The following is a 20,970-nucleotide window of genomic DNA, read 5'->3' on the forward strand; positions in this document are numbered from 1 at the left end:
GATGCTTTCCCTCTCCCTGATCACAGAACAGCAATGGCTGATGGGAGAAAGGATGGGGAGAGGGAGAGGGGGTAGGATGTGATTTGAGGGCATCAAGAAGCGGAACTGACAGAGACGGATTCACTGTGGCCCAAGCATGGAATTGCTTTTCCTTTCCCCTGGAACTGAGCTGGAAGTGTCTGCGACTGCAAACAATCTCTAAGCAGCAGCTTTCACAAAGCTCAAGAGCCAGAACCATGAAAGCTCAGAGGCAGGTGAGAAAATGCTGAACTATTTAGAACAAGAAATAAAAAACAGGTGGTGAGAAATAACACAAAATCAGCATGGGTCCTTAGAAACTGTTGCATCAACAGAAACCCCTTATTTTAACATACTGTTTTTATAAATAAAAAAATACAATATCAGGTGGGAATGGAGTGTCCATTAATGTTTGCATAGTATTATGCATGTGTGACTGTCTCTGAGCCTGCTTGAATAAAAAACACTTTCTATGTGTATGAGAGCCACAGGGATTTGTGTGTGTGTGTGTGTGTGTGTGTGTGTGTGTGTGTGTGTGTGTGTGTGTGTGTGTGTGTGTGTGTGTGTGTGTGTGTGTGTGTGTCAGGTTTCATAGCTAATTGCACAGGTGTTACAGAGCTCCAGGATGGAAAGTTAGGACGAGGGACTGTTCCACTCTCTCAGTCTGACACGAGGAAGACGGCATACTATTTAATTTACACCTTAACCTCAGAGAGAGTCCATGTGGAGTTGTGCTGCATTTAAATCAGGCCAACTTCAACATCAAGATTACCACCATTTGGAGCAATTCACACATTATCCACATGTTGCTACTTCAACGTCATTACAAGCATAATGAATTAAAAGCCCATTACTTGCCACAAGAGAGCGATATTACAGTGAAAAATATTATTAGAAAGTATGCGTTTGTTGCGAAGCTACAGATTAATCTCATCTGAATTCAGAGAGACAAATGGCCCAAAGTCTTGGAGTTAACATTTGTTCTAAGGAGATCAGACAAGAGCCCCTGTTGCTTCACTCCTAATGGTGCATGTCTGCGAGGAGATGAGACATTGTCAGACTGAGAGCTTTGTCCTCATATAACCCACAATTCATATTCAGATTTCTTTTTTTCCTTCTTTTCATCAGTCAATCACTCCACATACCAAGATCGCACAGTTTTTCAAATGCAGTCACCGATGTTGTCAGAATCTTTGACAAGGTAAAAGCGGGTTGGGGTAACCAATCAGCATATCGAGCCCCGGCCAATCCAAATCACTGAACACGTCAGGGACTTTCACCCTGTCAACCAACAGATGCTGAGCTGAGTTTGCCCACACTGGGGCTGCGGACAGGCATTCATGTGTGAGACGCATTATCTCTTGCCTCTACTTCTGTTGTCTAAAAGGATTTGATGTGTTTGTGTAGAGTGAACCCTGCTCATTTGTCTGCATGCATTTAATCTGCATCGGAAGCGGCCCCTCTGGTGAGGGCTATTACAGCCCGCTGACAAGAGCAGAATTGAAACTGAGTAAGTAGTTAATGCACAGACATATATTCAGTCCTATATTACTTAGGCAGCACAGGGTTGTCACAGTGGATGTCCTCCTCCCGCTGACTTCGAGACATGCTATTTTCTTTAGGAATAAATATACAGTGAGACAACAAGAGGAATATAAAGGCAGCAATGATACAACGATCACGTAACTACCTTCTCCTCCATCCATAATGCAAGCCTGCATTTAGCCATTCATAGTAATTACAGTCAGTTGTTGCCACTTTAGAGACACATGTCAAGCTCAATGCAATATGCAACACGGTTCAATGTTTTCCTGTTTTTCTACTCATTCCAGCAGATTACCATCAAACATAGAGTTAGGAATGCCACAGTGCATCAGTGAGCTCAGTCTTTAAATAACAATGCTTAAGCATAGAGCCAGAATTCAGTTATTGTTCACACCTAAGGGAGTGTGACTTTGTTTTTCTGTTTTTGTGAGTGAACCCTTTTTTCCTGTGTCTATATTTTACTCTTCCATCACTCAAATGAAACTGAAAAGTGGAGCAGCGGCTCCTCAAACAACAGTGACAACACAACAGAAATATCTGTTGCGCTACCCATAGGTGATTTAGTGCCATATTGCCAATATTAAATTGAAATGCTCTGCATTGCTGCTCTAGTAATGCGACAGTGTGACAGGTGCAAAGCAGGCAGCCTGTAACAGTAGGTAGTGTGCAGGTGGCCCCCATCGAGGATGCTGTTCTCTCCACCCTGAGTGACACAACAACATCAAAAACATGCCTCCGCAAAACGAGCCATGACCCCGTCACCCCAGTCCCACAGCAGAGTAGACAGCTGATGAGCGGGCAGGTGAGATCTCCACTCTGCAGACACACCAGCAGCTGTCAGAGACTCCAACCTCTCCCAGTCTTCTTCCCTGACACAGAGCAGACAACATGCCGTGAGAGAAAAGAAAAGGACAAGAGGGCTAAAAAGAAAAGAAGAAGGTGAGGTGATAAAAACGAGGAGAGAAAGTTTACAAAAAGGGAAAGAGATGCAGATGGTGGAGATAAAGGTGGGAAGACATTTCGGAAAGAAGAGGGCAGGAAGGGAAGGTGCAGGAGAAGGTGTGAAACAGATAAAGGGGAGGAAAAAACATGTGAGTTGACTAGGGAAAATAAAGCAATGAATTTTTGTTATCCTGTCAGACGGCACTCATCCAAGATTTTTTTTTTCAAAGAGTTTTCTTCTGGTAAGCACAAGCGGCCTGACCTGTGGAATGAAATGATAAAGCGTTCATATCTGCAAGTGTATAGATCCAAGGGCTCAGGCTACATGACACGACAGCATAATCCCCTGTGCCTGTGGTCTGGGCACAGTATTTAAATGGAAAAGCCATTGAGAGAGAAACACCTCTTAAACTCCCTCCAATTAGGCTTGAAGGTTGTGAAAGACAAAAACATGACTGTTGCTCTCTCTAGACGAGAGACAAGACTCTAAAAGCACAGAGACTGTAGCCACGTTAGTCAGTCTCACTATCTTAGTGACCTACAGTGGGATAGGTAAAAGGAAAACCAGTAAGTCTAACAAGTGGAGGGAAAGCAGGTGATGAAGGCACAGTCGACTTCGCCGAATTTCATTAAATTAGAAGAGAAAGTAAATTAAAAAGAAATGAACTAAACTATTATGACAACAAAATAATGTTTTTTCCATTCACTTTCTTGCCAACTTTATTTTAATATGGTGCTACAGGGAATTGGTCAGCTTAGACTTGAATTGGTCCATGCAACAGGAACGGTCTAAAGTCTTCTCATTATTCAGAAGTTTAAAAGGCAAAAAAGCTAACAGCCAAGGCTCCTACTGCAGTTACCACTTAGATGCTTGTATGGATTAAATAAAGACGTGCTAATTGGTAACCTTTAGAGATGTTACAAGGTGTGTTTCTTTAGCAATCAACAGCAATCTACTAGGAAAATGCCATGATATATTTATCTTTAGACTTTGTGGCAGGTAAAGGTAGCAGGCTGAAACTTAACAGTTTGACAAATATGAAATGCAATAAACACAACAACAACAACAACAACAACAACAAAAACTCCTTTCTCTTCAAAACTAAAGCATTAGATAGCTAATATTCACTGATATTAAAGCATGGGTTTGACTGACTGACTAACTGTCCTCTTTATAGTATGTGCAATTAATTTGCTGGAGCCTCTGATTTTGCCCTTCCAGGGCAATATGATATGTACTCCATTACTGTCAATTAGTCAATGATATAACTGGGAATTCCTGAGGCAGTGAATGAAATTCATACATTGAGAATGACAACAAATACAGCTGGTGTGAAAGACAAACTGTTGAGATTGAGAGGTGTTGTGAGCCACGTTTACTTTGAGGATGCAGAGAACTGTTTTCCCAAATAGTCTGGCATTACTCAGCCATGGCAGAAGGGAGATAGGCTGTAGCTACAGGGCTGTGTGACGCAGGGCTCCAGGGATGGCATGGGTAGGGCTGAGGTTACAGCATCCTACATGCGGGAGTGTCTGGTGTGAAAGAGAAATGAGGGAGTAGAGGACGACTGATGTTCTCCCTGAGGTTAATGTAGTGCTATCAGTTGCACAACTGTCCTCTCGTGGCTGCATCTATTTCAACAACTGCTGGAGGAGAGAATGGGGGGAAAAAAAGACAGACAGAATGAGAGAGATAAAGACGAGAGGGAGGTGGGTGAACTGAGAGCACAGAGGCACACAGAGATTGAGACAGTAAAGCCTTGCAAACAAACATGAAAACAAATACTGTAAGGTAGACTAACGACTAAAAATTACAGATTTAATTTTTCAATCAGAGTGAAATAATAGAATAAAATCACAAAAGAGCAACATGTGTAATCATGTGTAAATACATTAGCAGAGAGAAGCTAAAAACAGCTACAGTACTTGCACTGGCTGTTGTGCACCTGCGGTTTTGACAAGCCGATTATTCTTAAACCGAAGAAAATATAATTTATTGACAAGCAGAATTTTGTCAATGGTTGTTCAAGAACCTTAAAGGAAATCAAAAAGACTTCTGCCTTTGAAATTTGTCAAGAATCACAGTGAAGTATGATTGATGCTAGTTGTCATTTGTGGCCCAATTTTTCTGCTCTAAATAAACTGAAGGATAAATCCAGTTGCTAAGCCAGTCCCTCAAAGGGCTGACCTTTTGATAGGCCCATCTCTCAAACTTATGGCATCTTGGAGATGTTTTATTGCCACAACCTAGAAATGGCTCATGTTGACATAAGATCATTTGCAAGCTTCTCCCCAGAAACCCTCAAGGCTCAACGTCTCTATAGGTGTACTAACAAGAGATTATCCTTGGAGCAAAAATAATTTCAGCCTCTGTTTCACCCGAGCTTGTATTGTTATCAAGTGAAGTGAGGCCGATTTTGTGTGTAAAACCTTGTAATTTCAGCGCTTCAAACTATGTTCCTATCTCCATTGGATTTCACATCCCTTCTCTTGTTTTATTTTACAATGGCTATTTCATGCGAACCATTTTGTTTCCCTCCACTGGCTTAATTCAACTGCTGAATTCAAGGCCACGAAAAGATACAGGTCAGCGCATTTGAAGTTAAAGGTGGCTGGTGTCAGTGGTGCAGGAGAAACTGCAGCGGGGTTCGTTAACAGCAAAAGGTGAGTCTGATAAAGAGGACAGGGACGGCTGAGTCACTCATGTGTCCTCTGATTCTGGTTATCTGTCTCCAGCTCCTTGTTTGCCTGAGTGATCAGAGCTGGAACCATCAGTGCCCCCCTCCCTGCAGATGGACCATGACTTTCACTGAACTAAAAGCGTTACTGTTGAGATAAGGGCTCCACTCAGATCAACTGTGGCAATGGAACCAGTGAGAAAACATGGTGGACAAAGCCATCTGGCCAGCTCTTCTCTGTCCTCGCTCTGCTGAACACGGAGCTGGAGCCACCTGTCTTGTCTGCTGCACTATCCAGCAGAAGTTGAGTACCAACAGGATGGTAGGACAAGATAATGTGTGTCTGTGCGTGTGTTCACATTTCACCCCGTGCATTTTATAGGAAAAATGCAGAGGAGAATTTGCCCTCAGAGAATAAGAAATAATGGGCCCAGAACTTTTTTTCCCTCTCTTTTCTAAAAGCCTCTAACAATATTTCCATGCCATGTTAAATGATATGCAACTTCTCTTTCTTCTTATTGATTGAGGCTTGGCCAAGGTCATCTGCAAAAGCTTTTGTGGCAGTATTCTCCCAGAGCATATTGGATTTTATCTTCAGCTATTAGCAAAGCATTTGGCATGAAAGAAGAAACAGTGAACATTTAGTAATATACACCACTCTGCTTTGAAGCACAACTTCTGCCAATGCTAAAACATTCAGGAGCTTTATAGCCTGTATCATGTGTACATGGCTATTTGGCATTAAGTGAACATACTTTTTAGAGCAGTTATTTCCAACCAAAGGACCTTGTATCCCATAAATAACTCAATAGGTAAAATAAAAAATATAAACTATCTACTGTATACTGTGTAGGCTACACACTTTCTACAAGTCTAAGCACATACATGTAAGCTTGTAAACTATCTAACTATATTTATATACATGTAAGTATACTAACTTGAGAAATCAAACTGGATAAATGGTTTAAATGGTTAGGTAAGACAGACTATAACATTTGATATGATTTATCAAATGTAATGGGATATTGAAACAATTAGGTTATGGATATACTGATGAAACATTAAAAGCAATGGATGATTGTGAAAAATTGCACAATGTAATGAAACTAATGACAAATGAAAAGCTGAAAGTAACTATAAATTCACTGAAATGACTACAAGTATACACATTCAGCTAAAGATATGGATAAATGATTGCAATAATTAGTGGGAAAATAATTTGCCAAGAGTAATGAATGAAGTCTAAAGACCAGGCAAATGGTTAGCAAAATATAAGCTATATGTATAAATTATCCAATGTAATCATTACAATTAGCTCATTTTGTCAGATAAATAATCAAACAAAAAAGCTTAGGAAACTGTGATTTCGCACCATCTTTCTCAACATCAGCTGACACTGAAAGCTGTTGAACCTCACTGGTGTTTTACAGAAACACCTCCAGAGTGTATCTGGAGTGAGACTCACTAGGGAGACTGCTGCAGACATCCATCGAGCCTGTCAGTGGAGGAATGTAAGACAGGTGGCCCAGAGAGAAAAGACAAAACCTGATTGGATCTTGGCCTATAGTGATAAGTTACCTTGCGCATGGCAGTCATTCCACCATCAGAATTAAATGATAAGATTCCAATTACCTGCTAATTTAAACCACAGGTCAAATTTGAGTAGTAAAGGATGATGGAGCCCGCTGTTAAGAATTTCATGTTGTAATAGCTTTCTGCAGGTGAGAAAGGAAATTGAGAAACCTTGCAGATATTAAATGGGGTAGTGTGAATGACCTGCCTCTGTGAAAAGGCTCCTTATCTATGTCACATTAAATCTATAATGCATTCTCACTCTATCTAACAGACATGACAAATGAAAGTTCTCATCTAAAAAACATTTGCATTTACCAACACAGTACTTCACCATATCTGACAGTTTGTTTTTTAAAATAAATAAATCTCCAAAAAGAAATCTAAAGGGGAATCCATACAGCCCACATTGTCCTCAACCCAACAGGAGGGGGTCTTGTCCTCTAATTAATCTGGCTTGTCCCTCTGCTAAACACTGGATCAGTTTGCAGGCCTGCTGCATTATTCAACATAGCCGTGGGTGAGAGAGGAAGTCTGTGGTCTGGAGTCACCTTACTCTGGGCAGAGCAGCAAAGCGAAAGAGATGGAGAGGGATGAGAGGGAGAAATTAAAGACAGGGAAAAGGAGTCGAGGGTGGATGTGAGGAAGGTAGGTGAGAGGTATGATGGGAAGAGGAAAGGGAAAGCAATGAGGTTAGAGATTAAAAAGAGGTATAGAGATCAAATGGTTGATGTGATTCAAGGTGAGGAGAACTGCCACAAGATCACATCCGTATGAGAAACCGCAGGAGGGTCAGAAGCTTATAGACAGGAAGTCCACGTCCAGCTGTCAGTTTCCTGCTTCTGCTGACAAATCAATCACAAAGCCACATTATTTTTTTCAGCTGTGTATGCAACTTTGACAGACAGTCCAATGATACGTTGACAACAAAACATCTCTTTCCCCCTTGTTCTTTTATTGTTGATAGTTGTTATTCTTCAGAACAAACCCCCTCCTTACCCCAAAATACATCTGTCTTCCCCGTCGCTCTCATTAAATACAAGGCTCACCCCCCCCCCCACAAATACAATGGTCAAAAACACAGTAGTCATGTACCATCAGTTCATACAGAAATACACAAGTGAAATCAATGGTACTCTCAGGGCCGTGGCCGGCACTCAGACAGCAGTCGTAATAAAAAGCTTTGGAATGGTAAAAGTACAATGCACTCACACAGTTGTTGTGGCTGCTGGACAACACAACGCTTAAAATAAATTATATGGATAGGGATATTTTGAAATGAACTAAATGAAAAGCAAAGAAGACAATGGGTTCGTACATGCTTTAACAGACCAGTTTTACTCAGAGCGCTGGGATGAAACACTCAGGGAGACTCAGCTCATACTCAGGTGTTAAAAGTTCTGGCAATAAACTCACAAAATGGTCATTTACAGCACATTCAGCTTTGTGGTTATGCAGTGGTTACTGACTGTACGTCTTTACTCTGGGCAAACATATAGTATATTTTTCATATAATATTCACATAACATAATATACATCTGTATGTACACATTCCTTCCACCTTCAAGAAAAAGTGTCCAGGCACTTCCGTCAGCGATCCTTTGTGAGATCACTGACTGCACTGTAGCTACCTCGTCACTCATTCTCGTCAAAAACAAGCTGCCCTCTCAGTGAAGCTTTGGGGAGCTTGGTGATGTTGGCATACTGTAAGGTCCCTCACATATTCTGGCGCTCCCACCTGAACCAGACTTTGAGCTGCAAACTAGCAGCAGAGTTTGCCTAGCTGCCATTTTTCAGCTTCTGCGGACTTCGAGGTGTCACTCTTTTGTTTATTCAGGAAGGTCCTGGAGTGATACCTATACCGCCCTCATCTTGAAGACCTGCCTTTAAAGGAGTTTCAGGAGATATGGTACTGTAGAGCATAACATATTTTAAAGGGTAACAATTGAGTGTAGGATAAAGATTTTCTTGGTTCTGGCACACACATCTTTAAAGAAAAACATAAGAAAAGAAAGAAAGTAAATAAAGAAAATAAAATGTGCTTCTGGTCTGTGTGTTGGGTTTTTCAGAGGATGTTTCACTGATTCAGGCATTAACAGCTGCAGTGGCATTGGCCAGCAGTCGAAAACTGGTGGCTTTGGTTTGTCTATTAGGTCTGTAATAACTAAGCAACAGTATCTCTGGGCAACATTCTTTCTCCTGTTCTTCATTTTCTTTTCAAAATAAAAAAAGACTACCAATATCTAGTGCACCATCACCAATATCTTTAGTGGTGAGTTTTGATCCAAAATGTCATATTTTCCCTCTACACAATGTTAATGCCCTTTTTGAATTTATATTTATATATATTTATTTAAGGGCTATGATAAAATTCAGATTGGCTTAGCTTGCTTCAACAGTTTACAGTGCAACCAAATGCCTCAGACAACATAGGAGTAAAACAGTAACAGACTCAAAACTGTAACAGAGCACCGTTTTAGACACTTCACCACAGCATTAATGAAATATTAGTTCCCACACCTCCACTGCCACTATGGCATGCCAGTACAGTTGTCCCTGCCACCCCTTTTCTTTCCAGCTGGGTAGAAAATACAAACAGTCACTTTGGAGTGGAGAACATTAGCTGATGCAGTACATACTGTATGTTTGTAGGCATATCAAGATGAAGCAGAAGAACAAAGTAAAGAGAGGATTCAAGTCAGTCAGTGGGATTGGCACTGTGACAGCAATTTAACAGGAATCTCCCGTGGTGGCACCAGGCCCAGTGCTGTGGTCCCTGGAAACGTCCACCTATAGCACACATGGTAATCCAGCACAAACATTATGGCAAAATACAACACATTGCAACTACTGTACAGTTTCTGCATCAATACTGCTGAGGACTGGGCTGGTCTATCCTAATGCTGTAGGTCTCTTGTCACTGTTTGTACACCGGTATGACAACCTTTTAGATTCATTCAGTGATTTGAATCAATCTGTCCTATCATCAGAGAATAAGGCAGTTTATGGTATGGTAGATAGGTCATGCCACAACCACAGTGGACTGCTGTTGTAAGTAGCTCTTAAGAGAGAAGAAAATGCTGCTGTAACTCTGGAATTACATCCAGCCCCCTCGCTGTTCGAATGAAATGATGAAACACAGCCAAGGTGACCCTTCTTCAGAATAGACAGGTCCTCTTTGTAGCTCACAATATGGTTTTGCTGCTACTGAAACCCTCAGCACAAACTGAGCTTTAGTCCAAGAGGCAAAGAGGACCAAGAAAAGCACAAAAAATATCAAAAGAGATAAACATCACCGACAAGGAGGAAATCACAGCTGTACATTAAAGGTTAAAAGTTAGAACCTTGACCAGGTTTTTTCCCCCTCTCTTTCCTTTGCAGTTCTCTCAATGCCAAGTTCACAGGTCCGAACAATCAAGTAGAGGGGGTCTCTGGGTGGCCGAAAATCGAATCTCCAGTGCGTGGGATATCATCACTGTGGTAAACATTTAGTTGCTATCTCGTTTCAAAGCAGTCCAAGTACTCCAGGACGAGGTCATAGCAGAACCGATACTGATCCTGAGGAGACAGTATTGTTTGATTAACAAGAGAAAACATGGGAAATATTCTAGCCACTCATTTATTTACAGACTCTCTTACCAGGGACTCCACCATGTTGGGTTTGCAGTTGCGTAGAGTTTTGACAGCATAGAAAATGTCCACCATGTTCTGGTACTGGATCATCTCGAGGAGAATGTTGCAGGCACAGAAGGTCCCACTGCGGCCACCGCCATTACTGCAGAGGAGAAGATGTGTCATTTAAGAAAACATCATAGACAGAGGCTTTATCTTTTTCATTTCATTTATTTTGCTATCTTTTAATACAGCATTAAAAGATAGGAAAAATCATAAATTCTAGCCATGCTAGAGGCAAGGTTCTTGGGGTTTGTCCACTTAAGTCCAGGCTGAAATATCTCAGCAGCTATCACACTGACTTCAATGAAATTTTCTACAGGCATTCATGACCCTAAAGGGTGAATCTGTCGACTCTGTGATTTCTGACACTTTTTCTGTTGCCACCATATGGTTGATATTTTTGGTATTTAATAAAATGTCTGTGAAATTTGGTTCAGACATTCATCTCCTGCTGAGCATGAACTGTAGTCTGTCACAAGTTTCTGTATCTACTGACATTAACACAGGCAAGATATACATAGGTTGTAGCAAAGAGGAAGTGTTTTGACATTTTTTGGGATACCAGCACAAAAATGGATAACAATGAACTCTTCCTCTACTGTCTAGTCTGCATTTTTTATGTCACTCACAAGTAGCCTACTCTGATTGTTTCACCAACATTCAAAATGCATTACATGAAAGGTTTAAGCACAGTGTCAGATGATAGAATAGTATTTGTTTCCATGACTGGTTAATTCATATGGAAAAGAATCAAAGATCCAGGAAGTCTCTTTTAGCCATGTTGTCAGTATGTAAGCAGCACAGTCAGACCATTTTGTGTTCTACATTTCCAAAACTTAATTAGCAAATGTTAGCATGCTAACATGCTAAACTAAGGCAGTGGACATGCGTATAATAATAGTAAAGCATAGTAAACATAGGTAGACCTGCTTAGCCTTGGCATATTAACGTTATCATAGTGAGCATGCTAGCTTGCAGATGTAAGCATTTGGCTCAAAGACTGTGCTGAATGTGTCTTAGTTACAGCACATTTCAAAGAAATTACATGATAAATTGATCATCCTAAGAGTCTAGAGCCAGTGGCCTACCATTAGATGTGGCTCATGTTTGGACCTTGACTGTAAGTGTGACGCAAACCAGATGTGGTTTTACTGGTTGAAATCCTATAATATTGTACATTTGACAGAACATCCACTGTGGATGTATAGTGTATACAATTGCATTACATGTGAATATATGTCCCGCTCCAGGGGGAATGGGGCATCTACTGTAGTCTGTTTAAGTGGGTCCTGGAAGACTATAATAAAGTATAAGCAGGGCAGAATATGTGTAATCTGATAACCCTGTTTTTGTTCACAACATCGTGATACAAAAATAGATACATGAGAAAAGCTTTAAGGAAGAGAAAATTGAGAAACAACAGCACAGTGAAATTTCCTCGGAAATATTGTCTTGGTCATCATAAATGAAAGGCAATATCAATAAACTACTGGAGGACAATCCACTTCCTCTCTCCAGAGACAAATGCAGCAAAGGTGGGCAAAGAGGCCTCTGCAGCGTATACAAGCAATATTAAGGTAATCAATCGTCGTCAGTGCTTTGGCAGTCCTGGATTTACTGTAGTGAGAACCATCGCATTCCGTATTAAGCCATAATTGATTTGATCTCCATAATCTCTTCCCTGGTTGTCGTGGGTAACACTGTGTGACAGCGCTGACTGATGTGCTTTTGGACGGGGGCGGTGGGGATGAACGTGTGACGGGTTGGCAATGAGCTGGACGGCCCATTCATATTCATCAACGGGTGTGCGCTCCAGGGGCTTAGGACAACAGAGGAGCACACAACACCACACACTGCACTACACCACAGAAAAGCACATTACACCACAATTTGATTTTCTACATTACAAAGTACTGTCACGGAAAAATACTTTGCACTATATCTCATTGCACCAAACCACACAGGACGCCACAGAGAGGAGACACGACACAATCTCTGTGTCATCATCAAACAGACGAGTTCATGATTTACTAGATTTTTAACAGACATTTTTGTGATGCTCTCCTCTGTGAATAAGCTTTTGTTTTTAAATGCACTTTTAATTGTCAGTCTTTAACAACATTATTTCACAAACTCAGAGGTTTTCAGGCAGATACTGAATTTACTTTTGCTTTGTACTTAGAAATTACTCACAGGCAGTGGACAGCAGTGCGTCCCTCTCCACACTCTCTTTGCCACTTGTGCACTTGAGCAAGCAGATTTAGGAAAGCCTTCTTGGAGTCGGGAACATCACGATATGCCGACCAGCGCAGGAACTGGAACTGACACACCACCAGCTGGCCCTCTTGGAGCTGGGGATGTAAGAGAAAACATAAAACACATGGAATATGTGTATACTGTGCTGTGTGGGTGTACATGCACGTGCTGTCGCTTGTCTGTGAATTACACTTTCTGTTTGTTTTAGTATTTCTACATGCACCAGTTAACACCCGTGTTTGAGTGCTCCCCTGGCTGCGCACTGGCACTCTCAGCTGTGCTCGCTCAGCAGACTGACTTTGAGATATATGGGTTTGCAGGTGTAAGTGGGGCCCAGGCTGTGTGTGAGAGGTCCCTGTGTGTTCATAACCTTGTCCTGTACAATCTAACCTAATACTTAAGGACCAGTGGAGAAGTGTAAGTCATGCAAATTGAGCTGGCAAAGACACCAACGATGTATGGAGGAACTGCCTCAGCGGAGGTGGGATTTACACAATGTACTTTTTTTTGTCCAACTTTCCCAACCACACATACATATGCTTACAATGCACTTCCTTCGACTTTTACTCCCTACCCTTGTACATCATTGTCACATACAGAAAAAAAGACACACTAATTCACTGAGTGGAGCACATAGAAGAGGATGTGTATGTGTGTTACTTCTGTGTGATTTTATTCCACCCATGCTGTGTTAAGTTGCCCTCTCCTTGACAGTGCTGTACACTGAGTACAAAAAAAAGGGTGCCATAGGTAGAAAGGGGAATGACAAGGGCAGTCGACAGAGGAAGTGAGGATGCCAATCAACTAAGGAAGTTCTGGGCATTGCCTGTCATGCCGTTCATAATGGCAGCCTTGCAAAAAAATGCCTTGCATACAGATTTCTTTAATAATTGGTTGACAGTGATCCTGAGCAGAATACTTGCATGTGCTTATGCAAATTCCTGGCATAAAATCATACCTGCATGCATACACACACAGAAATCAGCACAATATGTGATGTATGTCAAGTGAGAATAACTGATTCATACATACACACACGCACTTGGAAACAGTATATATATTTCTATACACTCTAAGACCACCTCTGCTCCCTGTAGCATGACAGACCACTCTGAACCTTTTTTGTCACATATTTCATAAGTTCTGCCTGATTTTCTGCTTTTTAAGAAGAGTGCAGATGTGTGCAGAGTGCAGCATGTTTAATGAACAAATCAAATGGAGTCTTATTTGCCACCTGAAAACTGTATCTTGCTACTGAAAATATGACATGCATTATGATGAAAATCCCCTCTTTAGTATGCCAAGTGGCACCAAGATAGGGAAGGAAGACGCCTATCTAAGTAATGACAAGACGAAATTGAAAAAGGGAGAGACTGACCTTTATTGCATGCATGTCAATGGGCTCCTCTTACATTTTACATAGAAAGTTGCTATTACTTGATCATTCTTATAGGAGTATCTTATGGAAAAACTGGTGGCTCTGGTTCAATTTTCTGGTCTGCTGAATATCAAAACATTGTCTTTGTAGTACTACATGACACATTCTATGAGTTAGGCTTTTACTGATTTGCCATTGTTTTCAGCACAAATCTCCAGATAATATTTTAGAGCGTATTTATTGAACAACCTCCTGTGTCCCATGAGGCTTACTCTGAAAGAAGTTATGTTGTGTATGCAAAAGAAAGCAACACAGGCAGATAATGATGCAAAGCCACACATCCAGAATCAAATGAACCATTCTGAAGAAATTCAGATCATCATCTGAAGGTCTCAGGTACAGGGCAATTTTACAGCCAAGCCTGTGCTACTTTGACTTTGAGGACTTGTGTCAGCTCTTTAGATGCACATTACAGGTGGCAGCTCTAAATGTACTTTAGGTAAAATGTCACACCTGAATTACCAGCGAGGAGCACAGTTAATGCATTTCTAATGAGGTTCAAGTTAGCATTTGTGAAATATCACTGAGTGGAAAACATGTCTTGAGCAGGGTTTTTTGGCACCGAAATGACTCACCCGTGTGACGTTCTTGACCCGAAACAGACGAGTAATGACATCCTCGTCTGCTGACATGGACAGAAACTCCACCTCCATGGGCCCATACTGCTGTAAACCAGGCTCTGGCCAGTACTGCACACACGGCTGCAGGTAGAATGGGGGGGTTGTTTGTCAGTGATGAAATATGGCATGTACACTGCTTGAACTAATGCATTCTTCAGGAGTTGTTGCCTTTGCTTTTAAAGGTTTTGATCATCAAAGATTAAAGAAATTAAACAAAATCAAAAGATGAAATTATTAAGCAAGTGTGTGTGAGTGAGCAGAAGAGGGTCTTGGTGCATGTAGTGTTAATACAAGGACTATAATAACAGCAATAAGTAATAATAAGTGCTCATGTGGGGAAATAAGCAGAGTAGGGAGGAAGAGACATAATGTGCTTTGAGACACTACAACAAGAGGGAGACAGAGTGCTCCAGTGCTACAAATAAAATCTACAACAGAGTTCAAAACAAGATCTTGCAATGAACAACTTCAAGTTGGCTTTAACTTGATTTTTGGGTGAGAGATACAAAAGTGACTCAATTGCACTTGGATGAAAAACATTTTAAGGGCGATGGAATGAAAGTAGGATTCAACAGGGGTACCCAAAATTTAATTTATTTATTTGTTGCTGTTGTTAACAGACTACAAAAGGTCTTTCAAGAAAGTATTCAAAAAAGCCATCATAGAAGCACATGGAAGCCTCTTGAGAATGTACAAGGCCAAGTTCATGATTAACTGATTTTGACAAATATGTTTTGGTAGGATCCACTTGACCATAGAGCTAGGCAGTAATTAATTTCAGTGAAAACCAGCATTACTCAGCTGTTTATATGCTTCAAGCTAATTTCTTAAATTTGATAAAGAGTGATGAATAAGTGGAGCCACAGAGAATAACACCTGGGCCTATTTCGACTAATACAGTATAATAGGTGGGGATCATTTGAACAAGCCTTGAGTGGTTACGTCTCTATTTAGAGTTATTATGCAGTAAACTGCAAGTTTCAAATTGCTTCAGTTTTGTTCTGTTCTCTTCACCACTGATGACTCACACCTTCTTCAACTTCAAAATGCAGGTCATACTGCACAAATAACTGCATCTAATCTCTCTGTGATGAAGGTAGTTTACATTTTTAGTTTAAACATTTCCTTTCTCAAAAAGTGTCATCTTTACGGACAACTTAAAAGACAATACAATGGACTCTTTAGTTTAGAACCACCAGTCGCAGTGTCACTGCTATTAGTTAGAAGAAGAAAAAAACTATCATGTACTGATTATACAACAATCTAAGTTAGCCCTTGGATGAAAAAGGAAAAAAAGATTCATAATTCAAAGTAAGCTCTTCATTTTCAAGGATGTGATACAATGTAATGCATATTTCAGATGATTAATATTTGAAGTTTGACTCGACAAAGCTTGTAAATGTTGCATTTATGCAAATCTTTCTCTGGCTTTTTACAGGTAATTTCTCTGATTCACTTCTTATCCACACACATATTAATTCTATACACATAAATACAAGCTAATATGAGACTATGCATAAGTATTGCAAATTGTCCTTAAAATGATGGATTGAATGCTCAGTTCTCGTATTCCTGATCTATGACACTGTGCATAATTTATTATACATAAAAATATGCTTATTTAATATTTGAGATAAGACTGTCTGCAGGTGGTTTTATTTGCAAATTTTTGTTGTGTTTGACAACAAAAGACTTCCCCAGTGTCCCTGTGTGGTGTCCCACAAGGATCTATTTTGGATCCAATCTTATTTTTTCTTTCCGTGTTCTCCTCAGGCTATCTTGTTAGACAGCATTTCCATTACAGCAGTGATGATACCCAGTTGCACCTGTCCCAAAATCATTGAATTATTCAGCATTCAACACTGTCATTTCTGAACAACTGTTTATCTACAATTGAGGGCTGGATAGCTGCCAAGCTTGTTCAGCCTAACTCCAACAATAAGGAGATCTTAATTATTGGCTCAAAATGTCTGTAATCAAGTTGTGCCAGCTTTTGGCTCTTAAATAGTGTGATATAAAATGTTTTGCTAAAAATCTGAGACAGTTTGATCAGTCTTAGTCTGGATTTCCACATTCCTACAGCAGGCTTGTTAAGTCCTCTTTTGGACAAATACATCATTCTTTTTGTTTAATGACTATTTTACATTCTTTAAATTGATACATGTTTCATTGATTGCTGTAATCATTTTTCTGTCTTAATAAGAAAATGTTTTCAGAGGAGTTATTACATTTCACATTGTCGAACAGACTTTAAGATCTATTGCTTACTTTTAAATCCTTCTTCTGTATGGCACCTGATTATCTAGAAGAGCCTTTAAGTCCTCAATTTCCAGCTCCATCTTGAGCTTAGTTCTCATAGGAGCTCAGAATAGCAAATGCTTTGAAATCATAAAAATTGAAAATGTATTTGTGACATTCTTTTAATCATTTGCTGTTTAGTGTTACATTATGTTTTAATTCTTGTACTTGTCTCAAATATAGTGTTATGTTTCCAGTCATTATAATTGCTATTATTAAAAGTGTTAACAGGGAATATTTGCAGCACAGAGACAGACATATGCTCATGAGAAAAAGTGGGACGCCAACAAAAAGAACCCTGAGATGTGGCTGGAGGGTAAGGCAAACCTATTCTCCAGAGATGTAACTTGAGGAGGGGAAGGAAAAACTGGGGCGGGTGTTATCTAGTCATGCCTTGAGATCAATGTGGTCAGGGATCAAAGCCATACAAAATGGCACGAAGGAACTAATCCCAAGCAGAGTAAGATACAGAAGCAGCGAGGGGAGGGTATGTCAAAAAAGTCTCAAGTAAAGTTCAGATAACCTCGAGACTGTGAGTGAAAACTTGCACAGCAAACAGCGACTCCTCTGTGAGGGAACTCAAACATTTTGTCAAGTATATTTTCCTTGTAGTGTCAACAAATCAATGGCAATAAAACAGCACATAACACTCGACCTTACCCAGGCGGAGTTTGACTGGTTGAGTTGGTTGAGCATGACCACGGCCGTGCAACCGTAGTCAAACACCAGCCTCCAGAAGTCTGCCGTGGTGCCGGGCAGAGGGTGCGGGGTCACGATGAAAGCGGCCTGCCGATGGAAGCTGTCAGCAAGAGCAGCGTTGATGTAATTGTTGCTCTCCCCTTCCGTCGTAACCAGGAAGGCTAGGGCGCGATCAGGCGGGAGGACATCCATGCTGCGGTTCTTCTCTCGGTTTCTGGGCAACAGAGCAATACTGCACTCTTCCACATCCAAGTGGGGAGTCACAGAGTTGAGTGTCTGCAAATGGAAATGTTTAAGAGGTGAGATGAGAGTGACGAGAAGACAACATTAAATTGAACAGAGCGTTTAAAAGATAGAGGGTGTGAGGAGTGGTGAGACAGTCAGCAGAAGAGTCAGAGATGTTAGCGAGGAGGAGAAGGAAGAAAAAAATAGTGAATCAAACTGATGCAGAAAAGACTGAGAATAGAGAGGAGACAAGAATCCAATAATGTTAATTGAAAGAATCTTTAATACTCGGAACATAATGCTGACAAACTGATTTAAAAGAATAAAGCATAAATTAGGCCAACCGCATAATAAAAGGGAATGTAATCAAGTTTAAAAACTCAAAAGGAAATATTGCATAGCGATTTTCTTTGATGAACTCTCTGTTCATTTAGCTGTAATTACATTAGACAATTTGAAAAAATATTTGAATGATTAATACACCACATCAATAATAGATCTGTGACTTGCTGATCTCAGTGCTACCAGTTTACTGTTTGCTGTCTGTTGGATGACAGAGTAAAAAGCAAACACGGAGCTCGTTGTGCGGTGGAGCGGCTTTCAACAACAATGTCAGATGGATAAGTTTACAAGATCAAAGAGAGGCATCTAACATTTTCCTTTATGAAAAAAATCAAGTTTGTGTCGCTCCCCGAACCCTGCAGTACCACCCCCTAATCCAAAGCAATACATCGATCACAATTCCTATGTAGTATACAAGGATAAAACTGTGTAAAATTAACAGAGGAGCATGAGCCATTTCCAGTATTACTTTGAAATGCTAAACCTGGAATCAATGCGGCTGCTGGCTGAGCGCTGCAGCAGAGGGAGGTGGATAAAGCAGGTAAAGCATGTGGGAACACAGCTGGCTCTCTTCTCTCCTAATCAACATCTAATGAAATGTTCTGAGACCACATTCCTACAAACTAGGCAGGGTTTCAATGACGGTCACACAGAATCAAAAAAAGGGGAACTAACATCATCCTGCAGACACACACACACACACACACACACACACACACACACACACACACAAGAGGATGCGTATCCATTATTCTATTCCTTTCTACACACTGTTGATTTTAAAATGTTTGTGCTATAAAAGATATTTCCACAACAGAGCAGATGTAGCCATCTGTTTATGCAACTGTGTGAATACCAAACAGACTGTTTTAACTTAAATGGGCAACCACACAGCACACACAATACAAATTCAATATACAGTACAATATAAAGAAAACCCAAACTGTTCACAGGTTTCTGTAGTGGTGTCAGTAGTAAGCTTGATAATGGTACCAATAGTGTTTCACATGCACAAAGCTCTTTTCTGTGTAACCATCAAGAAACGTACTGTGGTAGCATTAGTAGTAGTAGCACTACAGCTAAAAGGAATACTTGTATAACTAGAAGTAATATTATTGTTTCTACATTTTAACTGAAGCAGCTGAAGTGCTACAGGTACCAGGTTCCATTAAGGTAATTGAAGTTTTGTTGATGATGTTAAATAAACTGCATTATGAATGCAAATTACTGTGTGTGGGCTGTGCAATTTAGAATATGAGTTTGCGTGTTTCATTGTTTAATGGCTGCACATTTCAACAAAATTAAACTGTGCTTTAAAATTGATCAGGTGCTGCTGTATGTCTGTCCAGCACAGGACTGACCTGGAACTCTTCCCGTAGCTGAGAGGAATTACTCTGGGAATCAACTCGCAGCATCTCTTTGTAGGTGACGGCGAACTCGTTCACCAGGATGGCCGTCTCTCCGCACAGACAGGCCTCCAGAATGGCATCGTGGATAAAGATATACTGCTCCTGAAAGGGACAACAGGTTATATAATTAAGTGCTATGTATTTGCACACAGTACTCTGGTGGGTCTCAGGTGACATGTCATGGTGTTGCATGGTTGCAAACAGGTCCACAGACATTATAAAGGAGGGAGGAAGATTATAAACAGCACTTTGCAGAACTCTCATGAACATATGTAGATGTAAATAAATAATCAAACAGTATGAATAACAGCAGAGATTTTTCATAACCTGCCTTGTTCTGAATTAAACATGTGCCATAATGTTGGTAGTGTATCAAAGCTGTTGGGGAATAAATAAATATTTCCTTAGTAAACAAACACATGCAGTGTGCATTTAATTAGTGCACCCCTGCAACAAATGTAATAAACAGCTAAGTGTTGGATTTACATAATAAGGGGAGAATATGCAAATTATCTTCACATCTAAAGAACAGCCTCCATGCCTATGAAGCACACACTGAGAGACAATGTGAGTCTTTTCATTAAAACTATTGCAATGACCTTTACAAATGTCCCAAAGGGGAAGTATGATAATACACCCCCCCTTGCTCTTTGAGTTTCCGAACAACAGGAGGGAAAAACAAATGCTTTAAAACCTCTCTCTTCAGAGGTTCTCCAGAAGAGTGCAGAGGTTATGTTATTATGTCCACTGATATAACCCCCTGAAGGAAAATATAAGAAATAAGACTTAGTTTGAAGGTGAAGTGGTTTCCTAGCAATGCAATTAACCTGACCTCTGTCTGGATCATGTTGATGCGTCGTGAGCAGAGGGTTTTGACACAGTTGTAGATATCAACGACACCCTCACACTCGGCCATGTCCAACATGACATCCAGCACGATGTAGCAGCCAGTGCGGCCCGCCCCCACGCTGGAAGAAAGGAAGATCTTTTATGAGCGATCATGCAGCATAGTTTTACATTTTCAAGTTTCTGCTATGGTTCTGAGAATAAAGTGTGTCTGCTCCATGGTCTGCTCAGGAGCACAAGTTATTGGGACTACAGGATTCAAAATCAAATGGAGATCTTGAAGACTATTACAGTGTACAAGGGTCATGTGACTAATTTCTATGTGAATCTACAAAGCCAGCAATAGTGCTGGGAGCCAAATGGGCAAGCTAGGCTACAAAGTCCTTGGAACTTTGCTCCGAGTCAAA

At 40.5% G+C, this 20,970-nt stretch overlaps 1 protein-coding gene across 2 annotated transcripts in view; it reads right to left on the reverse strand.

Moving 5' to 3' along the window:
• Nucleotides 1–10,114: 10,114 nt before the first annotated feature.
• The window catches only part of ptprub (protein tyrosine phosphatase receptor type Ub), a 155,095-nt gene continuing 144,239 nt past the window's right edge, over nt 10,115–20,970 (reverse strand). For both annotated transcript variants that reach the window (XM_083989894.1, XM_083989893.1), the window contains 7 exons: nt 20,550–20,685; nt 19,670–19,819; nt 17,703–18,017; nt 14,700–14,825; nt 12,624–12,781; nt 10,395–10,530; nt 10,115–10,313 (listed from right to left, as the gene is read on the reverse strand). In XM_083989894.1, the coding sequence (XP_083846020.1) occupies nt 10,251–10,313; nt 10,395–10,530; nt 12,624–12,781; nt 14,700–14,825; nt 17,703–18,017; nt 19,670–19,819; nt 20,550–20,685 (1,084 nt within the window). In that variant the 3' untranslated portion in view covers nt 10,115–10,250. The remainder of the gene's footprint in view (nt 10,314–10,394; nt 10,531–12,623; nt 12,782–14,699; nt 14,826–17,702; nt 18,018–19,669; nt 19,820–20,549; nt 20,686–20,970) is intronic.

The sequence above is a fragment of the Trachurus trachurus genome, assembly GCF_905171665.1.
Source record: "Trachurus trachurus genome assembly, chromosome: 16".
NCBI classification, from domain to species: Eukaryota; Metazoa; Chordata; class Actinopteri; order Carangiformes; family Carangidae; genus Trachurus; species Trachurus trachurus.